Source organism: Micropterus salmoides, unplaced genomic scaffold, assembly GCF_014851395.1.
Source record: "Micropterus salmoides isolate LMB-PRFRI ecotype aquatic unplaced genomic scaffold, ASM1485139v1 Ms_hic_scaffold_19, whole genome shotgun sequence".
Taxonomy (NCBI): Eukaryota; Metazoa; Chordata; class Actinopteri; order Centrarchiformes; family Centrarchidae; genus Micropterus; species Micropterus salmoides.
The window spans coordinates 2,484,865-2,509,736 of NW_024041039.1; the positions used below are offsets into that span (position 1 = coordinate 2,484,865).

At 43.6% G+C, this 24,872-nt stretch overlaps 1 protein-coding gene across 2 annotated transcripts in view; it reads left to right on the plus strand.

The window, feature by feature from the left end:
* LOC119910127 (transcription factor IIIB 90 kDa subunit-like) overlaps positions 1-24,872 on the plus strand; it is a 113,641-nt gene that overhangs the window by 40,629 nt on the left and 48,140 nt on the right. For both annotated transcript variants that reach the window (XM_038728534.1, XM_038728535.1), the window contains exon 12: positions 1,672-1,980. In XM_038728534.1, the coding sequence (XP_038584462.1) occupies positions 1,672-1,980 (309 nt within the window). The remainder of the gene's footprint in view (positions 1-1,671; positions 1,981-24,872) is intronic.

A 24,872-nucleotide genomic window follows, 5' to 3' on the forward strand; every position in this document is an offset into this window, starting at 1 on the left:
CAGTGAATATGAAATGAACAGATCAGTTCCTCTGCATAACACGGGCTGAAAGAATGAAATTATTTCTGTACCAGTGCAAACAAAACCTGCCCGAGTAGCAAACATGCTAACATGTCTTCAAAAAAATCCAGCATTATATCAGGTTAAAAGCTAACATAAACATGTAGTGACGCTGATTCACAGCTCAAACTACAGCTGGTGATTTGTCTGGCTGAGCGTGACAAGTCTATAATGTCCTAAAATGGCCACCGTACAGAGGATCAAGCAAGAGAGACACAGACACAGGCAGGCCCACCCCTGAACAACAACAACACACAGCAGACAGCACTCCCTGTCGCTCGGTCTCTTTATCAGTTTCTACCTTTGGCTCTTTATCTCTCTCTGTCTGTTTCTCTGTCTGACACTCTCTCTCTCTCTTTCTCTCTCCTCGTATCCCCCTGTTTTCACACAGTGGGGGGGGGGGGTCGCATGCTGTCGCTGATTTCAGGCGTGTTGCTCTTCCAGCTGCTGAGCTGCCTTCAGATCCGGCGGCATTTCGTTTCTTCTCAAACTGATAATGGAGTTGCTTTTCTGACTTGTGGGCAGGAGTCTGTGTGGGGACGTTTTAATTACCGCAGATTTAAAGGACAAATTTTAATTAGAGACCAGGACGGCCACAATTATGATCCAATTATTTTTTTATAGATGTGATTATTTATCCCCATTTTACACTGTGATTTGAAACAAAAATAATTTCACTTGTTGATATCATCATCAGCAACACTTTTCAGGCGACGGTGGTAGTTCTAAATGTCATGAAATAGGATGTTCGTTTTTTTTTTTTTCTTTAATTGGGGAAATTCTGATAATAATTAGGCAGTCTGACCGTATATTGTAACCCTCCGCTGCTTTATTAATCCTCTGGAAACACTGAGGAGTCATGAGCTGTATAATAAGATACAAACTGTATTATAATAATTAGAAAAAGCACTTTATTTCGCACCAGGATGCTTTTTTATTAAACTCATTTCCTGTTGAGGTTCACATTGACCTTCTAGTTACTGGATGTTTTGATTGCTTGTGTTTTTCCCAAACTTTCTTTTATAGACTAAACAGATTAATTGAAAGAAAAAAAAGATTGGAATTCTAAACAATTCATAATTGATGGTGAGAATTAAAGGTCATCGCAGCCCCTGCGCACATGCACTTTAACCTCACGGCCTAGATCTTTCACTAAAAGTGTACATGAGCTACTCTCAGCCAGCAGCACTGTTCATGTAGCTGCATGGCTAAGAACTGTAGCTGTGCTGCTGTGGCTCTAAGCTGAACAGCAGTCCTGAGCAGGTTTTGAGTTGTCGGTGTGTTGACAGTGCAGAGGCTGGACTACCATGCTTCAAATGTAACAACCTGATATGTGATTTTCATGCACATTTCCTGCACGGGCCCTGGAGGAGGTACTGAGCTAAGTGAGAACTAGTTAAATTACAATATTTTGGTCCAGTAGATGTGAACTTTGAGGCTATTTTCCTGTTTCTGTCTGTCGTGACGATGTGTTCAACACAAAGCTGATCAGATCCAGGCTTGCTGATCCTGACCTCTAGTGTCCCTTTCAAAGAGGTTGCAAGCAAAAAAAGTTCTTTCCTTTTTTAAAGTGATAAATCAAACGCCACATTAACTCTGACCCTCTCCCAGATGGTGACAATGAGGAGCAGGAGGTCCTGTCCACAACCTCCAAGGTGGAAGACTGTGAGGAACCAGAAGAGGAAGACGAGCTTCAGGCCGTGGCCAGGCACTTTGGCAAAGAGCTCGACGAGCTCTCGCTGGAGGCTCTGATCAAACTGGAGCAGAAGAGACCAGAGGAGGAGCAGGAGGAGCAGGAGGAGGACGGTCAAAAGCGAAAAGGCCCTTCGCTGGCGTCCATCCTGGGCAGGATGCCCTCAGCGGCCACCCTCGGCCTCACCGAGACCATCGGCAGCTGCATCGGAGACGGGAAGGAGAACAGTGAGTGCAGCCTGTTGATTTATCTGGTTTTATCATACGAGACGCTTCGTTTTTAGGCAGAACAATCACATTACCAGAAATCAGATTAACTAAATCTGATGCGTTCTTGGTTTCGCCACAGATTGCTGATTTCTCAAGCATAATAATTTCATTTGGTGGCAAAAAATAGCTCTGGAGTTTCCCTCCGTGCGCCGCTTTTAGATCGGTTGTCTGAGACGTCGGCCGTTCCTGCTTTGTAACTGTGTGCTGCTCTTTGTATTTTGATGTGTCATCAGTATGATCCAAGCAGAGCGGGAGGAAGAGTGGTTGCATTTAATAAATCTCGACTGTACACACTACGGTTAGAGTCAAGCTGATGCTTTTAAGACAACGTTTTTCGGGCGTATTGTTTGACTTTAGCACACATCTTAATAAAAGCAGCAGTGCCCTTGAGCATGATCTGATTATGAACGCTGCGGTGATGCCGTTCATCCCTGACTGTGTCTGGTACCTACTGTATCACCATAATAACCCATAATCAAGTTAAAGAAAGCTCTCCCAGGTTTAATTGTCGTAATTAACTCTGCTCCAGAATGAAATTGGCTGAGCTGTGTGAAATTTGTCATCCCTCATTATATTTCATCCTCCTAAGTACACTACGGGTAGGAAGGGGACGTGTGGGAGGCGTTCAGGAGACAGGGTAGAGAGATGTTTTTTTAACCCTTGAGGCGGTTGACATTTGGTATCTGCAGCACCTTTTTGCATCTCAGAGAGGTTTTTATGTGTGGAAGCGAATTATGGCATTTTAAGTAGAGTGAACCGAATTACTGTACAAGACAGGAAATCATAACTAGGAGCAGCACGGTCACCTGATCAAATTATAGCAAACGGTGCAATGGTTTATGGGTATAAAGCATAAGTGTGGACTTGATTCAGCCTCAAATCAGAATCGGATGACTTAAAACTTAATTACTTGACGTCCTCCCCGTGCTCGATGAAGATGATCCTGCAGTGAACAGACTCTCCATTTTCCTGACGATGGATTTACTTTTTTAATCCGTCTGACTGCAGCCGGTCACGTTGCTCAAGCAGGAGGAAAAGGTAGACTGTGCAGTACAGATAAATAACCACCTGTTCAAGACTTGAAACACAAGGTTTAGCACTTGGTCTTGATGAAGACTCGGAGGAAGAAGAGATGCTCCACACAGTACGTGTAGTACGTGAGGCGGTCGTGTACAGGCTCTGGTTCATTTAGGTTCGCTTACCTGAGCGCATGTCAACAGAACAGTCTGAACCTTTCTGCTGCGGTTAGAAAGAAAACAAACCGTAGGAGTGATCACACCCTCAATGTGACTTAACAGTTGCAAAAATAAAACTACTACAGTGATCCATCATGCGTTGCCTATAATTACCTAATTACATGAGTAGGATGTTCTGCCCCCCCCCTTATCTGGGCTTGCAGAGGCGTTGATGGATGTGAGGTAACGGAGCCGTGCAGCTTGATCCGTCCTGATGAGGAAACCTGTGTTTTTATGGCTGAGTAGGAGGAGCGGGCGTCAGGAGAGACCAAGGGTGGGAGGTGACGTGTGTTTTGATGGATGGATGTTGTGAGGGAAGGCGTGGCGAAGTGGTCTGATGTTTGGAGAACATCCTGTAACTTAAAGGTCACAGGTTTGAATGCCTGCAGAAGCCTCTTTGGGCCCACAAGTATTGACCTGGGCCTCATTTCCCCCTAACGATTCCACGTCTTTGAAGAGCTTCTCTTCAAACGCTCCCTTTTCCCAAAACGGCACTTAAGGCCGAGCATGAGCGCCGTTTAGAGCTTTCTTTCGGTGGCGCTGAAGAGGGTGTGATCTGTGCTATATATTAACGAGACTACAGGTCCATCTCATGCCTCTTATTTTACATTCCCTTGCTTGAACCAGAAATCGTTCTGGTCCGCCATCTTGGCCGTCCCAAAGCTCTTATTTGTGCTCCGAGGATCTCTGAGGGATCTCTCAGCTGCCGCCGTCATCACACACGAACGCCTCGTTTCTCCTGTGAGGGGAAACGTGGATGCAGTTAAGAGACTTGACATGCACCTAACATGCTGATGACAAGCGTGAGCCGTGTTTACAATGCTCGCCGTCTTAGTTTAGCACGTTAACGCGCCAACATTTCTAACGTGGATGTCAGTTGTTCTGCAGGTATTTAAAAGTACTGGACACATTGAAATGTTGACCTGATGATGCCGCTAAAGAAAGCCATCTGCGTTCATCCTGAGGGTGACGCGTGCAGTGTCTCACAAACGAGAGTACACCCCTCACATTATTAGTGAGTGAATAGTGAATATTTGATTATATCTTTTCACATGACAACACTGAAGAAACGGCACTTTGGGCCCAATGTGGACATTTTCTCTTAGGGGTGTCCTCACTTTTGTTGCCAAAGGTTTAGACATTAACGGCTGTGTGATGTGTTATTTTGAGGGGACGGCAGATTTACACTGTTATAAAAGCTGCACACTCACTACTTTACACTGGAGCAAAGTGTCATGTCTTCAGTGTTGAAACATGAAAAGACAGAATCAGATATGTGTGTCCTCACTTTTGTGACGTATGTCTGAAACAAATGTCACGGCTATCCATCCAGTAGTTTTATTGGCTTTACATTAACCTGATGAAAGTGTCGCCCGGTATTGCCGCTGACCTCATTTCATCCTGGGGACTCCACAGCGTGGACGGGGTTACGAGTGAGAACAGCCACAATTACCAAACTGCAATGAATCACAGCTGTTTGAATCATTCGCTCTTATGTGAACTGTAAATGTGTCTTTTTAAATTGGTTTTTGTTATAGAGTGACGTTAGTTTGAGTCATCCTCTTCAAGTCTACGTGTCATGAGGCTCATCGTATATGGCCATGAATGACAGAGTCAGCACTGAGAAGTGAAACATGGCTGCGATTAAAGGGTTTAATGGTCGGCCAGTGGGACTTGAGGCTGATCTCACCAGGGAGCCGTACGATTTAGAGGTTAGCTGCACTTTCCCCTGAGAGTGTGTCTCTGTCTTTTCTTTAATCTGCTTCTACAGCGTGTGTTGTTGGTGTAACAGGATTGTGCTGCCGTATTGTTTGATATCAACCCCATCCTAAAAAACAAAGCTCCCTGATTAAACCTTTTCTGTTTCCAGACGTTCAGAAAGATAATTTTGCATCCTCTCATCTGTTCAGAATAAGTTGCTGCGACAAATGGCAGTAACTGGCCTTTAGACTAGCTTAGCATAAAGACAAGAAACTGAGGAAACGGTCGGCTTTTCTTGCTTTGAGTAAGTTGAGAAGATTGATACCCGCTTATGAGCTCCACCGTGAAGGAGTAAGGTTCACACAGACCCAACCCGACGAGAGCAGAGGCCTTTCATCGCCTTCTCGGCCATCAGCAGCGTCAAACGTGATGGATGAAACCTATCGGCTAGCTGGTAGTAGTACCAACAGGAACCCTGCCCCCACCCATGTGACCACAGATGCCATTTTCTAAACACAGGCAGCTGATTGTAAACAAAGCAGCAGCAGCAAGAGGAAAACCTGATCACCCTACATATTTTCCTTTAGCTGAAGCTTCAACAGAGAGAGTCTGCATGCAGACGTCCTGTTAGCAAAGTGTCTGGCCTGTAAAGGTTTGGACACAACATCTACTGCCTGTGTGTTTTTGAGGGGGATTTTCCTCATCGGGATCGAGGGTCCAAAGACAAAGGGTAGAGACTCTAAAGCCTCTTGAGGCACATTTGTGATTTGTATTAGTGGGCTATGTAAATAAAACTGCTGCGACAGTTAAATTAGTTCACATTTATAATCTTAGAAACCTTCACATGTGGCAGCAGATTCCTGATCCAGTTAACTCTCAGTTGATTTCCATATTGTCTTTGCAATGATTTTGGTCCCCTCTCCTACCACCACCATCTCCTTTCAATCATTGAAAAGTAAAGTGCCTGCAACCAAGTACTGTACTTAAGTATAATTTTGAGGTAATTTACCTGAGTATTTCCACGTTCTGCTGTTTGATTTCACTTTGATAACTTTACAATGTCAGATTAATGATACAATAAAGTATAATCAACAAATACGTGTATTATTACAGGTGACGATAAGACTTCAGCGTTTATAGAAAGTAATTAAAAGTAGCCCTACCTTAATGCATCACTAATTATCATCCAGTAATATACATTATTCTGAAATGGGTGATACTGCATGATGAGTACTTTTACTTCGGGTACTTTAAAGTTTGATGCCAGTGTTTTTCTACTTTTACTTTAGAAGTAAAATCATGAATGCGTGACTTGTAGTAAGAGTATTTCTTCAGTGTGGTATTGCTGTTTTTACAGAAGTAGAAGATGGGAGTAGTTCCCCCAGCGTGAATTTAACTCCTCCGTGTGGAAACAACCTGTCGAGTTTTTAATTCGAGTAACTAGTTTAATTTATTTGATGTTACTGAGATGATTTTTAAAGTAGAACAGAAGCAAATCTCCTTACAGAATGTTTTACTTCACGAGTCGCGTCTTTAGTTTAATTCCTGGGACTTTTTTGTCATAATGGACGGTTTGTGTGGCGGTTCAGTGTTTGCCCCCGTTTGGTCCTCTGTTTATTTGTGTGTGTAGAAACGAAAATGTGTGTCTGATTTATGCTTGAGTTGGGGGGTGTGTGTGTGTTTGTGTGTAACCAATGTCAGTGTTTTTGTTTAGAGGCTGGTTACACGGGATGCAGATCGAGGGTCTGTCGATATCTGCTGGTCCTGGTTTGGTTCAGGCTTCGGCTAACTGTGGTGGATATGTGAGGGGCAGGAGGGGGTGTTATCCCCCCCCCACCCGGCTCAATCTTTGAAGTATTAAGTGGACAGGGTACCTTGTCATTAGGGCTGAGCCTTTCATCTGTGCGCGCGAGTGTGTGCAGTTTCTGTGGACGTTGTTAGCAGGGCTCTGCAGGACAAGAGAGACGCTGTCATTTTGGATTTTCTCAGGAAAAGAGAACAAGAAAGGAAACAAAATAAACAGGAGGGTGCAGACGCCCACACACAAGCTGTTTGGTTATATGTTGTCTGTTTACTAAATGGATACATAAGATTTATTATTTTATCAATCATTCACCAGATGTTTGTACCCAGATTTGTTGATGTGAGTGATCGCAGCAGTTTGCACTAAAAACAAGGAGCTCTTCTAATGTTGACGGCTCAAATAAATGTTGCGAGACTTCGTAATTATAATAAGTGTGAGTTGACGCCGCAAATGGTGTTTTTTAAAATCAGATTTTCACAGCTCGTAGAATCCTGTCTGACTTTTAACATGGCCGTGTACCTTTTTACACATGCAAACGCACAAATGTTCAGTCTCTTAATGAAAGGAAGTGAAATATTTGTGGTCCAAAGGAGAAATGCAAAGCCAGTTGCTTTGGAACAGATCGGTTAACAAACCTGAACTGGGCACAGATCCTAAAATAAAAACAGAAGGTACAAAGGACGGCGACGGAAACAAAAAGGAAATATCTTGACTTTGGTTTTTTACCTTGAGGTTTTAAAGATCTGCTTAAATAACACGTCAGCGGACACCGGAACGCAAACCTCACTTCTCTCTCGTGTGATTGAGCAATAGTTAGCCTACCTGTCGAGCGTGATGGAAGCTGGCTTATAGATGCATTACAAAAAGGTCAAGTACCTCGGCACCGGGCCAGGTTCGGCAACTCGTGCGTTTTTCTAACGAGTGCCTTTGATTCACAGTTGCAGCCATTGAAAAGAAGAGACGCTTCTCAAGCAACACGCTTTGGGAATCCTGGAGCGGCGAGCTGGACTGGGCGCTGGGAGGAGGCGAACGGGGGGGAGATTTAACAAACGGGATAATCTGAAGTGTTGATCAGTGAGCTTTACAGGTGCTGGCAGTCTTTGTTCTACACTAACCAGCTACCATCTCTGCCTTTCTATTTACCACACATGTGAGAGCGGGATCGGTCCTCTCCTCTAACTCCCTGCAAAGAGCCAAATAAATTATTTCCCCAAATGCCAAACTACTTCAGCTTCAATACAAAGGCTGTAACACGTGATTAGAATCAATCCTCTGCCTTATTTTATTCACAGGGGAAAGTAAATCAGCCAAATAAATTTTTTACCCGTTCAGATGGGAGGAATAAATGAAGTTAGGACTCTTTCCTTAATCACTCACTGAAACCTTTCTTCCCTCAGCCCTAATTACTTCTCAACTATGGAGTTATAATTTTGTTTTTATAATCAGTAATAAGTGAAGTTGGTAGTATGTAGATTAAATAGTTTAAATGTATTAATTTAACGCTGTTGTCATTGAAACAGTGACGGCTGTGCATCCCTTGTTAAACTCTGTTCTCTCCATCGGCCTGTGTTGCCCCGCTCCCTCATCGACGTCCTGTCGGAGTAATGGCATTTTCATTAACTTGCTATCAGAGGAGAAGCTGAGAGCAGCCGGGCCGGCCGGCGCTCTGCCAGCAGAGAGAACGTGACTCCGGCACCTCCGAACGACTTTGTCACATTCGTCCATGGCGAGGTCTTCGGGGAGCTCCGCCTCGCACCATTAGAGGCAGCATTGATTGAGGCACACTGTTTTCAGCGGAGCACTTAGTTCAATCAATGGCGTTTGCCCTGACCTTAACTACCTCAGTGAGCACAGCTCCCCGGCTCTTGTCAAACCATTCTGCCGCTTTTATTGCCTGGAAACGTCTGGGGAAAGAGCCGTTTGAAGTGTGAGAAACTCCGGATTTCAGCGGGGCCTTTTGCTCTTTGAAGAATCCATTTCATTTTTAAGATCTGACTTGGTTTCACACCCAATTTTTGCAGCTATTTTTCAGGTGTTAGGCTGCGTTTAAGGGAGCGGTCATTGCTCCCCAGACAAGAAGTTGTTCTGCTGAAACATTTTCTACCATCCGTCCTCCTCGCTAACTGCAATTACTGCAGTAAATCGTAGCTCTCAGCATTTGGGAGCGTGGTAGAAGCTCTCTGACAGGCCTGCGCTCTGACAGCAGCTCTGCTGAGTCAATTATAGTGTTTGAAACGAGCAGCATCTGTCTCATCCTGAGCTTCAGCAGCATCACACTTTACCTCCTCAGCACTCAGAAAAAAACAAGCTCCTTTGTTGTTTCTCATGCTAACAAGCAGAGAGGCAGAACCAGGAGGTCACTGGCTGGATCCCAGCAGCCGCTCCGAAAGGGTTTAAAAATTTAATTTTCCTAAGACAAGTGCAACAATCTGCTTTATTCTGTCTCGTTTCATTATTTTGAGGTTCTTAAGAAACAGGAAATCGCACTGGAGGTTTTTCTTTTTTTTCTTTTTTTTTTCTTTCTCACTTGTTTGTTTTTCTTGTTCTGATGGAAAATAAGTTGACCCCCCCCATTATCAACCCAAGGTTGAGGTAGTACTGTATATCCCCTCACAGTAGTAATACTACTTGCCCTATACTTTCAGAGCAGTTTAAAATAGTTGTTATTGAGTGATATATTAAGATGATATCAATAACGTAAGACTAAACTGGGATTATCTGGGGCGTTGATTTTCATAAGCTTGATACCAAAAAACTTTTCTAGCTTCCTGACCCGGACCCATTCAGCCCAGACACTTTACATTGGGAGGATGTCTCACACACACAAATTGCTTCTTAAATCTATAAATAAAAAAATAAGACTAATAATTGACAGTTTGCAGTTGTAGATATCCTGTCAACATCCTATCAGTGGTGGACTTTTTTCAAGTTACAGTTGCACTTTTGGCCTCTGGGACCACCAAACATTTATCCATAAACTGCAGTAACTTCATTAAGGATTCACGTCTCTGTGAGTTTGTCTTCAGGACGTTTCTGTGCCTGACCAAGAAATAGTCCCACATACAGCCACCTGGAAAAACCAATTTGTTGATTCCACACCACCATTTCTGTACCGTTAAACAAGCAAAATATAATGTGTTGGCTGGAGAACGAGGAGCTGGTAGGCCATGAAAGACATGAGTCTCAGCATCTGTCAAATAAATATTTGATTCAGCTGTACTGTTATCAGCTGTTTTAAACCTGTAGCCGTCTTCTGCTGCGGGACAGTGAAACTCACATGTATTGTTCCTTTAAATCATAATGACTTATTATTAATGTATGCAGCTAATCCATTCACAAACTTAGCCATTAACTTGTTCCACTCATTTCCTCTCTGCTGCTAGGCCAGCTGGGCAGGCCTGAGAGTTTGGGGGGGGGGGGGGGGGTTACAGTGCCTGGGGCGGTACAGTGGAGCTTGATGGACATATGGCCGGATGGACCCAACCTCTCGGAGGAGGAGAGCGCTGGATTGAATGGCAGACAGACAGACAGGCGATGACAGCGCAGGGAGACGGGCGTCACTGATACACAGCAGAAACACAAGAAGAAGAACAAAAGTCTGATGTTTAATTCAAGCGCTGGCTGCTCTCCACGGACGGCCAATCATACGCTCTCAGTGAGTCAGTAAAAGCTAAGCTACCTCAGCAGCAGCGTGGTGTGGAATATGAAATCAGGCTGTGTGAGCAGTTAGCAGTCAGTCTCTGTGGCGAGGCGGCTGGAGCGGCCCGTCACAGCAGCCAGCTGTGATTGGAGATGATGTGCGTCTTCTGGCCCGAGGAGGGAAAGGGAAGCAGTCTCGTCTGCCGCCGCCAGCCTGACGGGAGATGACAGCGACCGTTTAGCAGGCAGGCAAAGGCAGGAAACCGCTCGCCTCTGGCTGCTACGTCACAGCAGATTTCACTGTCTCAGCCCCCCCCACCCCCTTCACTCATTACACAGCAGGGTCGGGGATTTCAGCTGGGGTCCCACCCAAGTCATGCAGTGTTTGGGACTGACTTCGCATGTACAGAGAAACTGCGTATTAATCAACCTGTAGTCTGTTATTTTACGTGAGTTGATATTTTTCCTGAATATTGGAGTAATTAAATAATCTACAGAGTTTTAGTTGCATACAATGAACTAGCTCTTATTCTTCTGGGGAAGTAAAAATAATAATCCTTTATTTGTAGAGCACTTTTCAAAAACAAGTTTAAAAGTGCTTTAAGTGTAAAGGCAATAAAACACATACAAATACACAAGAAAAGCAAGAAAACACTTAAGAGACTAAAATACACTTTAAAAGAAAAAAAAAAATTATATATAATCAAAGCAACTAAAATCAGGAAAGGCTCTCCTATAAAAGTATGTTTTAAGAAGGGACTTAAAAGAGTTCACTGACTCAGCCGACCTGATTTCCTCGGGCAGGCTGTTCCAGAGCCTCGGGGCCCTGACAGCAAACGCTCTGTCCCCTTTAGTTTTCAGTCGAGACTCTGGAACAGACAACAGACTTCTGCCCGAGGATCTCAAGGTACGTGCTGGTGCGTATGGGACTAAAAGGTCAGAAATATAACAAGGCGAGAGGCCATGAAGAGCTTTAAAAGTGATTCTAAAACATCCTGGGAGCCAGTGTAATGAAGCTAAAGCAGGGGGGGATGTGGTCACATTTCTTTATTCTGGTTAAAAGCCTGGCAGCTGAGCTCTGGACAGTCTGGAGTGGATCTGTAGATTGTTGGGTTAAGCTAGTAAAAAGGCTGTTGCAATAATCCAGGCGTGATGAGAGGAAGGCGTGTTAAATGGTCTGTGTCCTTTTTAAAAGTTAAATACAGCAGCCTCGTTTATGTTCAGCTGTACTACAGAACAAAGTCCTGTGGTTCTATAGGTACATCACAGCCCACCATTGTTCTCACAATAAGATCTTGCAGGGGATGAGTCTAGTGTTGGAGGGGTATTATCAAGCTTCTGTCAAAATTAAAGACATCATGTTATGGATACAATGCAGACAACACGGACATAAAAACTTGTTGCTCTGTCACCATATCACAGATTGAGCTAGCAACGGGAATCAAGTGAAGCAAATGTCTATTTAAACTCAGGGCATGCGTTTAGCTGCTCTCATCCAGGAAAAATAAAATCCAGATTCTGTCGACCGTACGTCAAATTAAAATGAGGAGAGAGGAGCCAAAGCCAGAGGGAACAGATGATGCACATCAGTGCCATCAGCCCATTTACACCTGGCATTAAAATGCGTTTTGGGTGATCAGATTACAGTGGGATGGTGCTTGATCACAGGAAAGTACATACAAAGAGTGCATACATGAAGTTTTTGCTGAATGGTGAACTGAATGTGTCCATTTATGGAAAACAAAGTGAGATGATCTCAATGTGGACACTGGAGACTCCTTAACACCAGTAAATATAATCCAGTTAAAATCGTATTCACAGTCTGGATACACTATGCATTTTAACACCAGGTCTAAACGGTGAAGTTTCAGCTTAAAAAAGCGTAGGATAAGAAGATAATGTGTGTTCTTTAGTGTGAAGGTACGTTTGTGAAAGGATCCTCACAAGAGACCCGGTAGAGAGTCTGGATCTGAGAGCTGGATTTCCATGTTCAGGTTAGGAATACATATAATTCACAGTGAGTCTTTCGAAGGATATTTGGGTCAGTTCAGATTGCGTTAGGGTGAAGTCTTCAGTCAGACTGGCCTCTTGCTCAGAGCTGAAAGAAGAGCAGAGTTAATGTGTTCATGTCGAGAGGAGCTGCAGAGGAGGTTTGTCTCTGGAGGCAGCAGGTTTGTTGCTGTACCGTCACAGCTTTGCTTCCCCAAACGTGCTGCTACTTGTGAGAAGCCCTTGAGCACGACGATGAGGGTTTTCATTTAATATTATTTTAGTTTATTCATTTAATTTTAAGTTGATTTCTTCTTGACCTTGGAAACAGCTGTTTTTAAAAGAAACTCACTACAAGGTCCAGCAGTTGCTTTTTCACAGTCTTCATCAGCAAATGGAGTTTGTCCAGCTGTCATGTATGTAAATGTAAGTTTATTGCTGATCATTTTAAGGACACGTTGGCTTAAAACGTTATGTGAAAGTTTGATCTTCCTCGACCTTGAGGTCAAGATCTGAGGTGTGATGTGATTGAAAGCTCCAGAGCAGCTACTAAATGGACCTTGGTGTAAGACTGTTTTGCCAGCTGTTAAGTCTGAAACATTTTAAAGATTTAAAACATGAAATCGACACTAGAAAAGAGACAGACAGAGAAATCTTCTAGAGTTCTACACCCACAGCTAAAAAAAAAAAAAAAAAATCAACCAGACTGCATTGCAATTATAACATATTTTGTCTTTTGAGTCAGGCATGTGACTCCTACTATCAGAAGCACAAACACATGGAGAAGCCACTGCTAGAGCTGATGGATAGCAGCAGACGGGGATCCCAGGGCGTAGTCTCCCTTTTGATTTGACGCCTCCTCTTCTGATTACTTCCTTAGACAGTTTGTAAATATTTTTCATGCAGACGAGCGAGTGGTTTGGTTTTTGGTTAGAGACACAGAGCGCTGATTCATCAGCGTGGCAAGGGCAACATTTGGCTAAAAATTCCTGCGGCAGTCATCTGACATTTCAAATGTTTGATTCTCATGCACACAACAATGCAGATGTTAAACAGTTCTTGTTTTCATGACCGCATTCCCGAAATTCTTCCTCTATACTGTTGAGGCTGCCGTGGCGGACTAGTGACCACCTTATTCATCAGAGAGGCACTCTGTTCATGTCATGATCTTTCATTGAAGGATATCATTAGTGCTGATGATTAATTCATCTTGCTCTTAAGATGTAAAATTACTGTTTTGAAAAATATGCTGAATATTGACAGAATGACGGAACATCTCTTTGATCAAATACATTTATTCAAAATATGGAAAACTTGGCTCACGCTGTTGAAATGAGCTGTCACTCCCAGTACAAACATTTGTCTGGTTTATGAGAGGACACACAGTTGTGGGAGCCCCAGATAGCAAAGAGAGGAAAAACAAGACGGCCTGTCATAACAATGGAAACAAAAGTGACGTAATGTCGGCTAATCCAGTCTTAAGCCCAGTTCGTTCAGGACAACGTTACACTTCAATCTGGACACAGTTCATCTTTACTCGTTTGTTGAGGTGCTCCAGACAACCCAAGTTTGCCTCCAGGAGTTTTATCGGCCACTAACACTAAATTAATATACGCCTCTGAGTGCAGGATGAGTCGTCGTCAACATTTTCTATTAGTTTTACAGGAAATAACAATCTAAAATAAAACTAGCTCTTAAGGTGGAAGTTTGTAGTGATAAAGAGAAAATGTGATAAAGGCTGATGGAAGACTCTTTACCAGAAAGGCAAAAAAAGATTAGCTGTGTCCAGGCGACCCTGTGGTCCAGGACACAGACCACCATGCCAGCAAAAACACCATCCACAGAGTGTGGACAGTGGGAACACATTGATTAGAATATCATAAATGTCTTATCAGGTATGAAACGGTCATGATGGACCAGAGTTACTGACACTAAGTTACTGACTAATCTAATATTGTCACATCCCGTAGAGCACACTTCATCACACTAGTTAACGGAAAAAGTCAAACCCAGGTTGACTTTTTTTGTTTGCTGACTTGCTTGTTCTGATGTGAACTACTGACACATCTGTAAGGTTAGTTACTCTGACTAACTAGTTCCCAGTTGATTTATTTCAGTAATTCCATTCAAAAAGTGGAACTTGGATATTCATTCATTCCACACAGACTGAGATATTTCAAATGTTTATTTCAATTAATTGTGATTGTTCAGTAAAAATAAGAATATTACTTAAGACCAATACAAAAAAGGATTTTTAGAAATGTTGGCCAACTGAAAAGTATGAACATGAAAAGTATGAGCATGTACAGCACTCAGTACTTAGTTGGGGCTCCTTTTGCCTGAATTACTGCAGCAATGCGGCGTGGCATGGAGTCCATCAGTCTGTGGCACTGCTCAGGTGTTATGAGAGCCCAGGTTGCTCTGATAGTGGCCTTCAGCTCTTCTGCATTGTTGGGTCTGGCGTATCGCATCTTCCTCTTCACAATACCCCATAGATTTTCTACAGGGTTAAGGTCAGGCCAGTTTGCTGGCCAATTAAGAACAGGGATACCACGGTCCTTAAACCAGGTACTGGTAGCTTTGGCACTGTGTGCAGGTGCCAAGTCCTGTTGGAAAATGAAATCTGCATCTCCATAAAGTTGGTCAGCAGCAGGAAGCATGAAGTGCTCTAAAACTTCCTGGTAGACGGCTGCGTTGACCTTGGACCTCAGAAAACACAGTGGACCAACACCAGCAGATGACATGGCACCCAAACCATCACTGACTGTGGAAACTTTACACTGGACTTCAAGCAACGTGGATTCTGTGACTCTCCTCTCTTCCTCCAGACTCTGGGACCTTGATTTCCAAAGGAAATGCAACATTTACTTTCATCAGAGAACATAACTTTGGACCACTCAGCAGCAGTTCAGTCCTTTTTGTCTTTAGCCCAGGCGAGACGCTTCTGACGCTGTGTCTTGTTCAAGAGTGGCTTGACACAAGGAATGCGACAGCTGAAACCATGTCTTGCATACGTCTGTGCGTGGTGGTTCTTGAAGCACTGACTCCAGCTGCAGTCCACTCTTTGTGAATCTCCCCCACATTTTTGAATGGGTTTTGTTTCACAATCCTCTCCAGGGTGCGGTTATCCCTATTGCTTGTACACTTTTCTACCACATCTTTTCCTTCCCTTCGCCTCTCTATTAATGTACTTGGACACAGAGCTCTGTGAACAGCCAGCCTCTTTAGCAATGACCTTTTGTGTCTTGCCCTCCTTGTGCAAGGTGTCAATGGTCGTCTTTTGGACGGCTGTCAAGTCAGCAGTCTTCCCCATGATTGTGTAGCCTACAGAACTAGACTGAGAGACCATTTAAAGGCCTTTGCAGGTGTTTTGAGTTAATTAGCTGATTAGTGTGTGGCACCAGGTGTCTTCAATATTGAACCTTTTCACAATATTCTAATTTTCTGAGATACTGATTTTGGGGTTTTCATTAGTTGTCAGTTATAATCATCAAAATTAAAAGGAATGAACACTTGAAATATATCAGTCTGTGTGGAATGAATGTATACATTACACAAGTTTCACTTTTTGAATGGAATTACTGAAATAAATCAACTTTTTGATGATATTCTAATTATATGACCAGCACCTGTACATTCCACCTCAGTTGGAACCTGTTAGTGAGGCGTTACTACACCTGGCCGACCAGATAACTAACGCGGAGAAGAAACATCCAGACTCCCTGCTCGTTGTTCTCGTGGACTTCAACAGAGCAAACCTCAGCCATGAACTCCCAAAGTACAGACAGCATATCACGTGTCCCACCAGGGACACTAACACACTGGACCACTGCTACACTACATTGAAGGACGCCTATCGCTCTGTCCCCCGTGCAGCCTTAGGACTCTCTGATCACTGCCTGGTTCATCTTATCCAGACATACAGGCAGAAACCTGCTAAACCTGTTGTAAAGATTGAGAAGATGGACCGAGTCAAAGCTGGAGTTACAGGCCTGCTTTGACTGGAGTGTTTTTGAGGCTGCAGCCACTGACCTGAACGACACTGACATCCTATATCAGTTTTTGTGAGGACGTGTGTGCAGACTAAAACCTTCCGCATATACAACAACTAAAAACCCTGGTTCACAGCGAAACTCATGTAGCCAAGGAAGGACCAAGGAAGGAGGCCTCTAGAAGTGGGACCAGAGTCCTGTACCAGGCCAGGAACACTCTGACTAAGGAGGTCAAAGCAGCAAAGAGATGCTAAGCTGAAAAGCTTCACCGCTCACAGCCAGCGACCCTGCGTCAGTGTGCAGAGGCCTGCGGTCACTCACTCAGTCACTACAGGAGACCATCGCCCAACTCTACTGGTACTCAACGACTGGCTTACGAGCTGAATGGCTTCTATTGTAGGTTTGAGAAGCCCACTGTCACACCACTCCAACACCATCTTCAAACAGTCACCTTCCCCCACTGCCACGCTCTCACCCCCCCTCTCTGACCCCTCTCCTGCACTCGTGATCTGTGCAGACGATGTCCGCCATCTCGTCCAGAGGCAGAAGATCAGGCTCCTGGCCCAGATGGTGTCTCCATCTTGACTGAAAACCTGTGCAGACCAGCTGACCCCCATCTTTACACAGATCTTCAACAGATCACTGGAGCTGTGTGAAATTCCCTCCTACAGGCTGTCGCCCCGACATCTGAAAGACTGGTGTTGGCCCACCTGAAGGAAATTACAGACCCCCTGCAGTTTGCCTACAGGGCTAACTGGTCAGTGGATGATGCTGTCAACTTGGGACTGCATCACATCCTGCAGCACCTCGACTCCAGGGACATGTGCAAGGATCCTGTTCGTGGACTTCAGCTCGGCGTTCAACACCATCATCCCGGACATCCTCAGCACCAAACTCACCCAGCTCACTGTGCCAGCCTCCACCTGTCAGTGGATCACAAACTTCCTGTCTGACAGGAGTCAGCAGGTGAGACTGGGGAACATCACGTCCAGGTGCTGGATTATCAGGGCTGGCGCCCCCCAGGGGTGTGTGCTCTCCCCCCTGCTCTTCTCCCTGTACACCACCAATGATCAGCTGGCTCTCTGGTGCGGTCGGAAGAAGCTGGAGCTTAACACGCTCAAAACTGTGGAGATGACCGTGGACTTCAGGAGGATCCCCCCACTCTGCCCCCCATCACCGTACTCAACAGCTCTTTGTCTGCTGTGGAATCCTTCAGGTTTCTGGGATCCACTATATCCACTGAAGATGTAGAGCTTTAAAAACACCACGAATATATCATTTTATTTTTAAAAAGGCTCAGTAATGACCTAAAACAGATTGTCAATGTAGTTTTTAGCAAACATGGACTCAAACAGGCAGAGATGGTGCGTTTGTTGGGGCTATTTTCTGCAGCAGATTAATATACGTTTGGAAAGTATTAATACTTTAGTATTTCTATCCGCAGGACTGAGTCAGAATAAACTACAGTGAGTGTTTTCGTGGTGAGTATTTTTGTAAATATTTGATTATATCTGTTCATGTGGCTCATGAGGTGTACTCAGTTTTGTTTCCAGTGGTTTAGACATTAACGGCTGTGTGATGTTATTTTGAGGGGACAGCAAATTTCCACAAGCATTATATACATTATACAAGCTGTACGCTCACTACTTTACATTGTAGCAAAGTATCAATCAATATTTACAAAATGTGAGGGGTGTACTCACTTTTGTGAGATGCTGTAACTTTATGAAGCATTTTCCAAAACGTACATATTCATGAGATAGAAACAAGTAGGATGCAGTTTGCCTACCGGACTGTCATTGTCCACCAGAGCCTATCTGCATAAATCACCCCTCTCCCCCGTTCTGTGTCCGGGGGGGAGGAAGAGGAGGAGGAGCAGGTGGTTGTGTGGGCGTACACTCAGTCTGGGCTCCTCCAAGGTCAGGGAGGTCACGTTTTAATGGGCTCTCCCGGCCCGCTCGTGTCAGCGAGAATCTAGCACTCTATTTATTGCCTTGGCTGGCTGGTTATTTCTCCGGGACAGAGCTGGCACCAGGCCTTATTACCTCATTCTACTGCAGAGAAGGACTTTACAACAGGGGTGGTGGTTGTTGTTGTTTTTGTTTTTGCATTTGAGGCACTTCGATCGGATCCATACACGTCTCAGCATGAGTGCGACAGTAGAACAGGAGGCAAAGGGCGAACGCTGCAGATAAAACATGTCTTCACGTTTTGGATCCTCTTTTCTTTAAGCTGTAGAAGAAGAGTCCAGAAAGCCAGGGCTTGTGCGACGAGCAGGCCAGTGCCAGTTCATTCTTTCTTACTGGACCCAGATTTGCATATGTAATAGTATAAAGTTTAGCGCTGTGATTTGGCCAAAGATATTAAATAGTTTTACATTTACCACTACAAATAACATTGATTTTTGTGGCGTCATTATCAAAGTGTTTTCCCTTAAAATATTTTTATCCTCTAGTACAGAGGGTTTCAAAGTGGGAGGCGGGACTCCCCAGGGTGCTCCAAACTGTTTCAGGGGAGGCTCAGTAAATCAAGTTATCAGAAGTAGATCACATAGAAAAGACTTAGTGTGGTATCTGGTGAGAGTTTAGAGATACAGTACGTCGTTTTGGGGAATTTTACAGTTTTTTCCATCCAATGCCAGGACATTTTTTTTTTTGAAGTTATGTCTAACAGCAATATCAGACTATCTTGGCTCAGTTGTTGAGTGTCTATGTGATTATATAACAGATTCATGATTGTACGGTTGGGCAATATGGCCAAAAAACATTTTGTATTATTCGATATTGGTAATTATCAGGATAAATGTCAAATCATTATTTCTTTGAACTTTAAAGGCTGATTTTTGCCCCTGAGTGAAAATTGAAGGGCCAGATGGTTAATTGTTTTGGTTAAACTTTTCTTTATGGTCAGAACAAACACTTAAGTTAACAAAAATTAAGTGCTAATTTGCTCGTGATTCTAATTAATTCATTTTTAATTCTAATTAAATCAAATATTTAACGATGTGTTGAACATTTGTTATATTGTTATTGAGGAAAATTATTTTGCAATTAATTATCATTGTTTTGTGAGGGGGCACCTTTTTCCAAGCTTCGTCTTTGAGGAGGGAGTCCCGGACTTTGAAAATGAGTAATGACATATTTTGATTATTAAGTCACTTAAGAGGTTTTGCCTGGTTCTTTATAGTATTACAAATGAAATATTTTGTTTTTTTCCACTTAAACCTAAAAGCAGTATTGTGAAGTCTTCCCACTGCGAGTTTAACACCATCTGATTAGCTCCTGTGCTAACAGATTTGTATCTGGCAACTGTCCACAGTGTCCACACTGTAAAAGTCCTGGACAAATGGATAAACTGTTGTTTGTCAAGATGTAGTTCCAGCTCGTCGGACGGCTTCAGAAGTGTTAGGCTAGTTGTTTCCCTTTCTTTCCAGTTTCTATGCTAAGCTAAGCTAAGCTAACCGCCGCACGTCTCCAGCTCCTTAACTAACAGGCAGACGTGAGACCGATATCAGTCTGATCGTCTAACCATTGGAAAGACATTGCTTTGAGCTAACTAACAAACTTTATATAGACCAAAAATGGAAAAAAAACTACCACAGTGGCAGTTTAGAAGTCTTTCCTTAACAAAATGCTCTCATTTACTTTCTTTGTGCTGCAGTAGTTTTAACATTACTTCCAACAGTCACTTTCCCATCTACAAGACTGAATCCTGACAAATTGAAACATCTCCCTTCATGTCTTCCTCGCTTCCCTGCAGACCTATGATGAGCTCGCCGGGGGGGGGGGTTCTGGATCGTGAGAGAGGATCAGGATTGGTGCTGACATCAGGAGAGTCTGGATAATGTGGCTGCCTTTTATTTGAAGTGTGGATGATGGGTGATCCTGCAGCACCGGGGCTACACAGCCTCATTCATCCTCCAGATCACACACTTTGTTTTTTTGGGAAGGAGGTGGTGGCGAGCTGAAGTGCGGGGGGGGTCCAGCACACTGACGCTTCCTTTTTAATTTAGCCAGCATGACATTTCTCATTTTCATTCCTCCTCTCAGCTCGTCTTTTCTGTCAGTCTTCTCCTCAGACCGAAATGAAATACAGCTCAGGATTATAAGGAGATCAGTGAACTCCTTAAGCCTCCTTTTCCTCCCTCTCTCCCTTCCATCTTTTTGTCTCAACCTTTCTCCCTTGCTCTTCTAGCTTCTTTCTCTGTCTCCTCCATTTCTATCCCTCTGTTTTTAACTTTCTCTCCGCCTCCTTTGTCTCGTCTCTCTCTCAGCTGCTGCCTGCTCATTCCTCCATGTCGTCCCTCCTGCTGAGTTTCTCCATCAGTCTCTTTGTCTCTCCATCTCCTACCTACCTCATTATTTCTCCCTTAATCTCTCCTGCTCAGCCTCTTTGTCTTTCACTGCCTACTTTTTCTCATCCTTTCTCTCCTGCTCAGTTGCTGCCATTTTCTCTGCATCTCTTTGGCCTTTTCCTTCTGCTGTTTGCCATTTTTCTTCTTTTCTAAACCAGGTGACACTGTATTTTTCTTACTGTCAACAACTGCCACAAAAAAGACCTTTTCAAAAAAGCCATTTAGTATCGCACATCGAAAGTGTTGAATTTTGTGTCCAGGAGCCGCACGTATTTTCGGTGTATCCTGATATATCATGTTCCTCTGTGCCATAGAGCTCCACTGCTGTCCAAAGCCTGTTAAATACACATCAGTGAGCTGATTCATGCTGGATCTACCTGAACTCACTAACTTCTGGCTGCTGTCTGGTTAGAGCTGCTGTAAACACGTTTCTTTTTACGTTCAGTTATTCACATTGTGTGTTTCCTTGAGGTCCAGTTGTGGAATTCAGCTAAGTACATTTATTCGAGTACAGTACTTACAGACTGTTTGTTTGAGGTACGTCTACTTCTGCTCCACTATGTCAGAGGCAAGTATTGTACTTTTTACTTCACCAAAGTTATTTGACAGCTTTAGTTACTAGTTAGTTTGCAGATTTGGATTCATAATGCAAAATATAAATCTACTGCTAAAGTATATTATTGTACAGTAAGCTACCCTGCAGCAAATGAAGTAAGTACATGAGCCCAACATTCACCAGCTGCAACATTAGTCATCAACACATTAATGCAGCTATAATCCAGTGATATCGTATACATATTATTCTGAAATAAGCCATTATGCGTAATACTTTAAGTTAGAATGAAGGACGTTTACTTGTAACGTTGGACGTTTACTTGTCAACATGTTTGGTAGACCTCAAAAGTGATCCATCACTTTTGAGGTCTACCAAAATAAAAACATTACTCTTAATCTGAAACCTGCGTTGTTTCTATCCATGGTTTCTTGCTAGGAGACTCCTGTGCGTCACTACATATGAACAACTCCAAGCAAAACTGGGAAACACTCCAGAGGTGTGTTCTATCTGCAAGACGATGTCGGTACCATAGACTGAATATAAAAATACGTAGTCATGGTGACGTCACCCGTTGGTTTGTTGACTGCCGTTTTGAGGCCTCGAGTTTGGCCGATAGGGCGCCGCCATGTCGAGTTTTTTCAGCCAACGGCAACTCTCCCTGTGCGCTTACTGGTCCCAGTTTAATCCCCCAGTTAAACTGTTACTCTGATTATATCAATATTTAAAGCTCATCAATCCAATACTTGTGAACTGGCATTGTTTAGGTTGAAGCTTGTGATAAGTAAGGTGTTCTGTGTATTAACATATTTAATCAACATTTGATAACTTTCCAACCACAATTAGGTGACTTCTCAGACAACAGCGGTTTGGTTTCAGCCTGTAGCTGCAGGTTAGTTGTAGGTTAGTGTATTAATCCACCGCTGAAAGTAGTTCCTAACACATGCCCTGTTAACTCGTATTATAAAAAGTGACAGCGACCAGCTGTTTCAAGATATTAGACTTTTTAAAAGAAAAATATTAGATTTGTAAGATGTGTTTTAAAGTTTAGCATCTTTTAGTCTTTCCCTGGGATTTGTGGACACTAAGAAATAAACAACTCCAGCCTCATCCTTTAATATCTCTTACTTTGTATGTTTGGCTCAGTCACCCACCAGCTCCCACTCCTCCCTCCCCCTCTCGCACTTTTAAATCTCTTATTCCCTCGCTCCCTCGCCGCCTTCAAAAGGCCGTCTCTGTCACCTGTTAGTGTTCGTTCCTGCAGGGCACATTTTCTCTTTCTTTGTGCTCTTTGTTTTCTTCTGTGGTACCAGAGAGCGTCTGCAGTGAAGCATCTTATTCTCCTGACCACATCAGACAGCTCTGCCGCCGCCCAGGACACGGCGATGTGTGGGCGACGGGGGAGTAGGGGAGGGTATTTTGGGGGTATTTCTGAAGCAGCAGGGGAGGGGTAGCGGGGTAAATCTGGGGTCAGGTTACCTGTCTGAGAACCAGGAGTTAAGGGCTTGCGGGCACAACAGCAATGCATTCCTCACAGATGGATCAGACTGCTGCTTCGCCGTCTTCCCCTGATTCTTACTCGATTTATCTTCAGGCCGGCAGTGATCGCCAAAATAAAATTGAATTTGGCATCTCCTCAGACTGCTGCCGAACACACCGCTGTTAGCAAATATGAGCATACTCTCTGTGATGCCAGATGACGGAGCTTATGACGAGTGAAGACACTGCTTGGAAAAGTACAAATACAGGTATACAGTCACAAAAGTGAGTACACACCTCACATTTGTGTAAATATCTGATTATATCTTTTCATGTGACAGCACTGAAGAAATGACACTTTGCTCCAGTGTAACGTAGTGAGTGTGCAGCTTGTATAACAGTGTAAATCTGCTGTCCCCTCAAAATAACACATCACACAGCCGTTAATGTCTGAACCGCTGGCAACAAAGTGACGACACCCTTAAGTGAAAATGTAATTCTTTCAGTGTTGTCACATGAAAAGAGACAATCAAATATTTACAACAATGTGAGAGGTGTATTCACTTTTGTGAGATACTAAATGTGGCCTGCAGTCACTGAAGCCTGGCAGTGGTGTACTGTGGATGAACTAAACTGGGACATTGAGCTATTTATCCTGAGCGCACTGCAGAGGTTGAAGCTTTTGTCATTTTACTCAACACGCTCTGAAGTTTTTTTTATTATTCTTTTTAATTATGGAATTAATCTGACATTGATTTTCTTGGTAGGGTTATCGATTTATTTTGTGTTCAAATCCCATATTTTATTCCACAAACAGTCCCCAAACCTTAAACATTTAGATTTTAACATCATAGATGACTGAGAAAAGCAGCAAACCCTCACGTTGGAGAAGGTTTACTCATTTGGCAGACACTTTTATCCAAAGTGAATTACATTTGAGAAACATAGAAGCATCAACAAAGCATCAAATACAGCACGAGATCTACAACTGATAATACATACCAGTAAGAGCAGCAATAAATACTAGTAAGAGCTGATGGCACATTTCGCATCAAGGGGATAAATCCTGAGGGAAAGAAGTTAGAGTTTACAAAAAAGTGAAATCAATACAAGATCATTTTAAGGGGATAGAAGAAGTGCATGTTAGAGGTGTTATAAGACAAAGTGTTCTTGGAAGAGAGGAGCTTCTTGACGTTAGAGAGGGACGCCCCTGCTCTGATGGCGTCTGGTAGCTCGTTCCACCATCGTGGTGTCACAGATGAGAACAGCCGGGACTGAGATGGCAGAGCCAGGCGGCGTTGACTGACAAAATCGATCGCCGATCCACTAAGTGGTTAATCAATTAATGGTTGAAAAACTACACACAACATCGGAGAAACATCGTGAGACACAAACAGGTGAATGACAGTTCTGGGTCAGTGTGGTATCTCTGCATGCTTATTATGAAATCGCTCCGAGATGTCGGACACCACCCCAAGTGGCAAAATCCCCAGATCTGCTAGCTGTAATCCCTTATCCTCTCTCTCTCTTTCCTATTAGCAACAGTGTTCAGAGCTTTCAGGTAGCTGCGTCTCAGGTTACGGCAGGTTACGTCTGTTAGCACTCGCTAATCAGCGTTCATTCCATGAGGAACGTTAACGACAGGTCAAAATAAATCCACGTGATGCATTCATGTTTTAACTGTGTCCCTAAAACACCTGTGAAGCCTAGAAGCCTGTATTAGGAGAGGGAGGTAGCTGGACAAAAAAACAACAGAACTACCTGCAGCATTATTCCCCACATGAGGAATCTGGCTGAACATTGAGTTCAGTAAAAGGAGTTTGGTACCAAAACTGTTAAGATTCATGGCTGATATTATCGTTTAGCCGTCGTCTCTCCCACCGCTGCCTTTCTCCCATTTCCCTCCAGTACTTCGTCTCCGTTTGAAATAGAATAACTGACTCTCTCCTTCGGTCGGAGGTGTGTTCCTGGAGGATTTGCTGTTGGAAAGCAGAAGCTCCTTGGCCCAGAAAAAAAGATGTTTGGGGAATCCTATCTTTTTGTTCTCCCTGCATTGATATGTAGGCAGAGCTGGTTCTCCTGCCAGGCTGGACAGGAAGCTCAG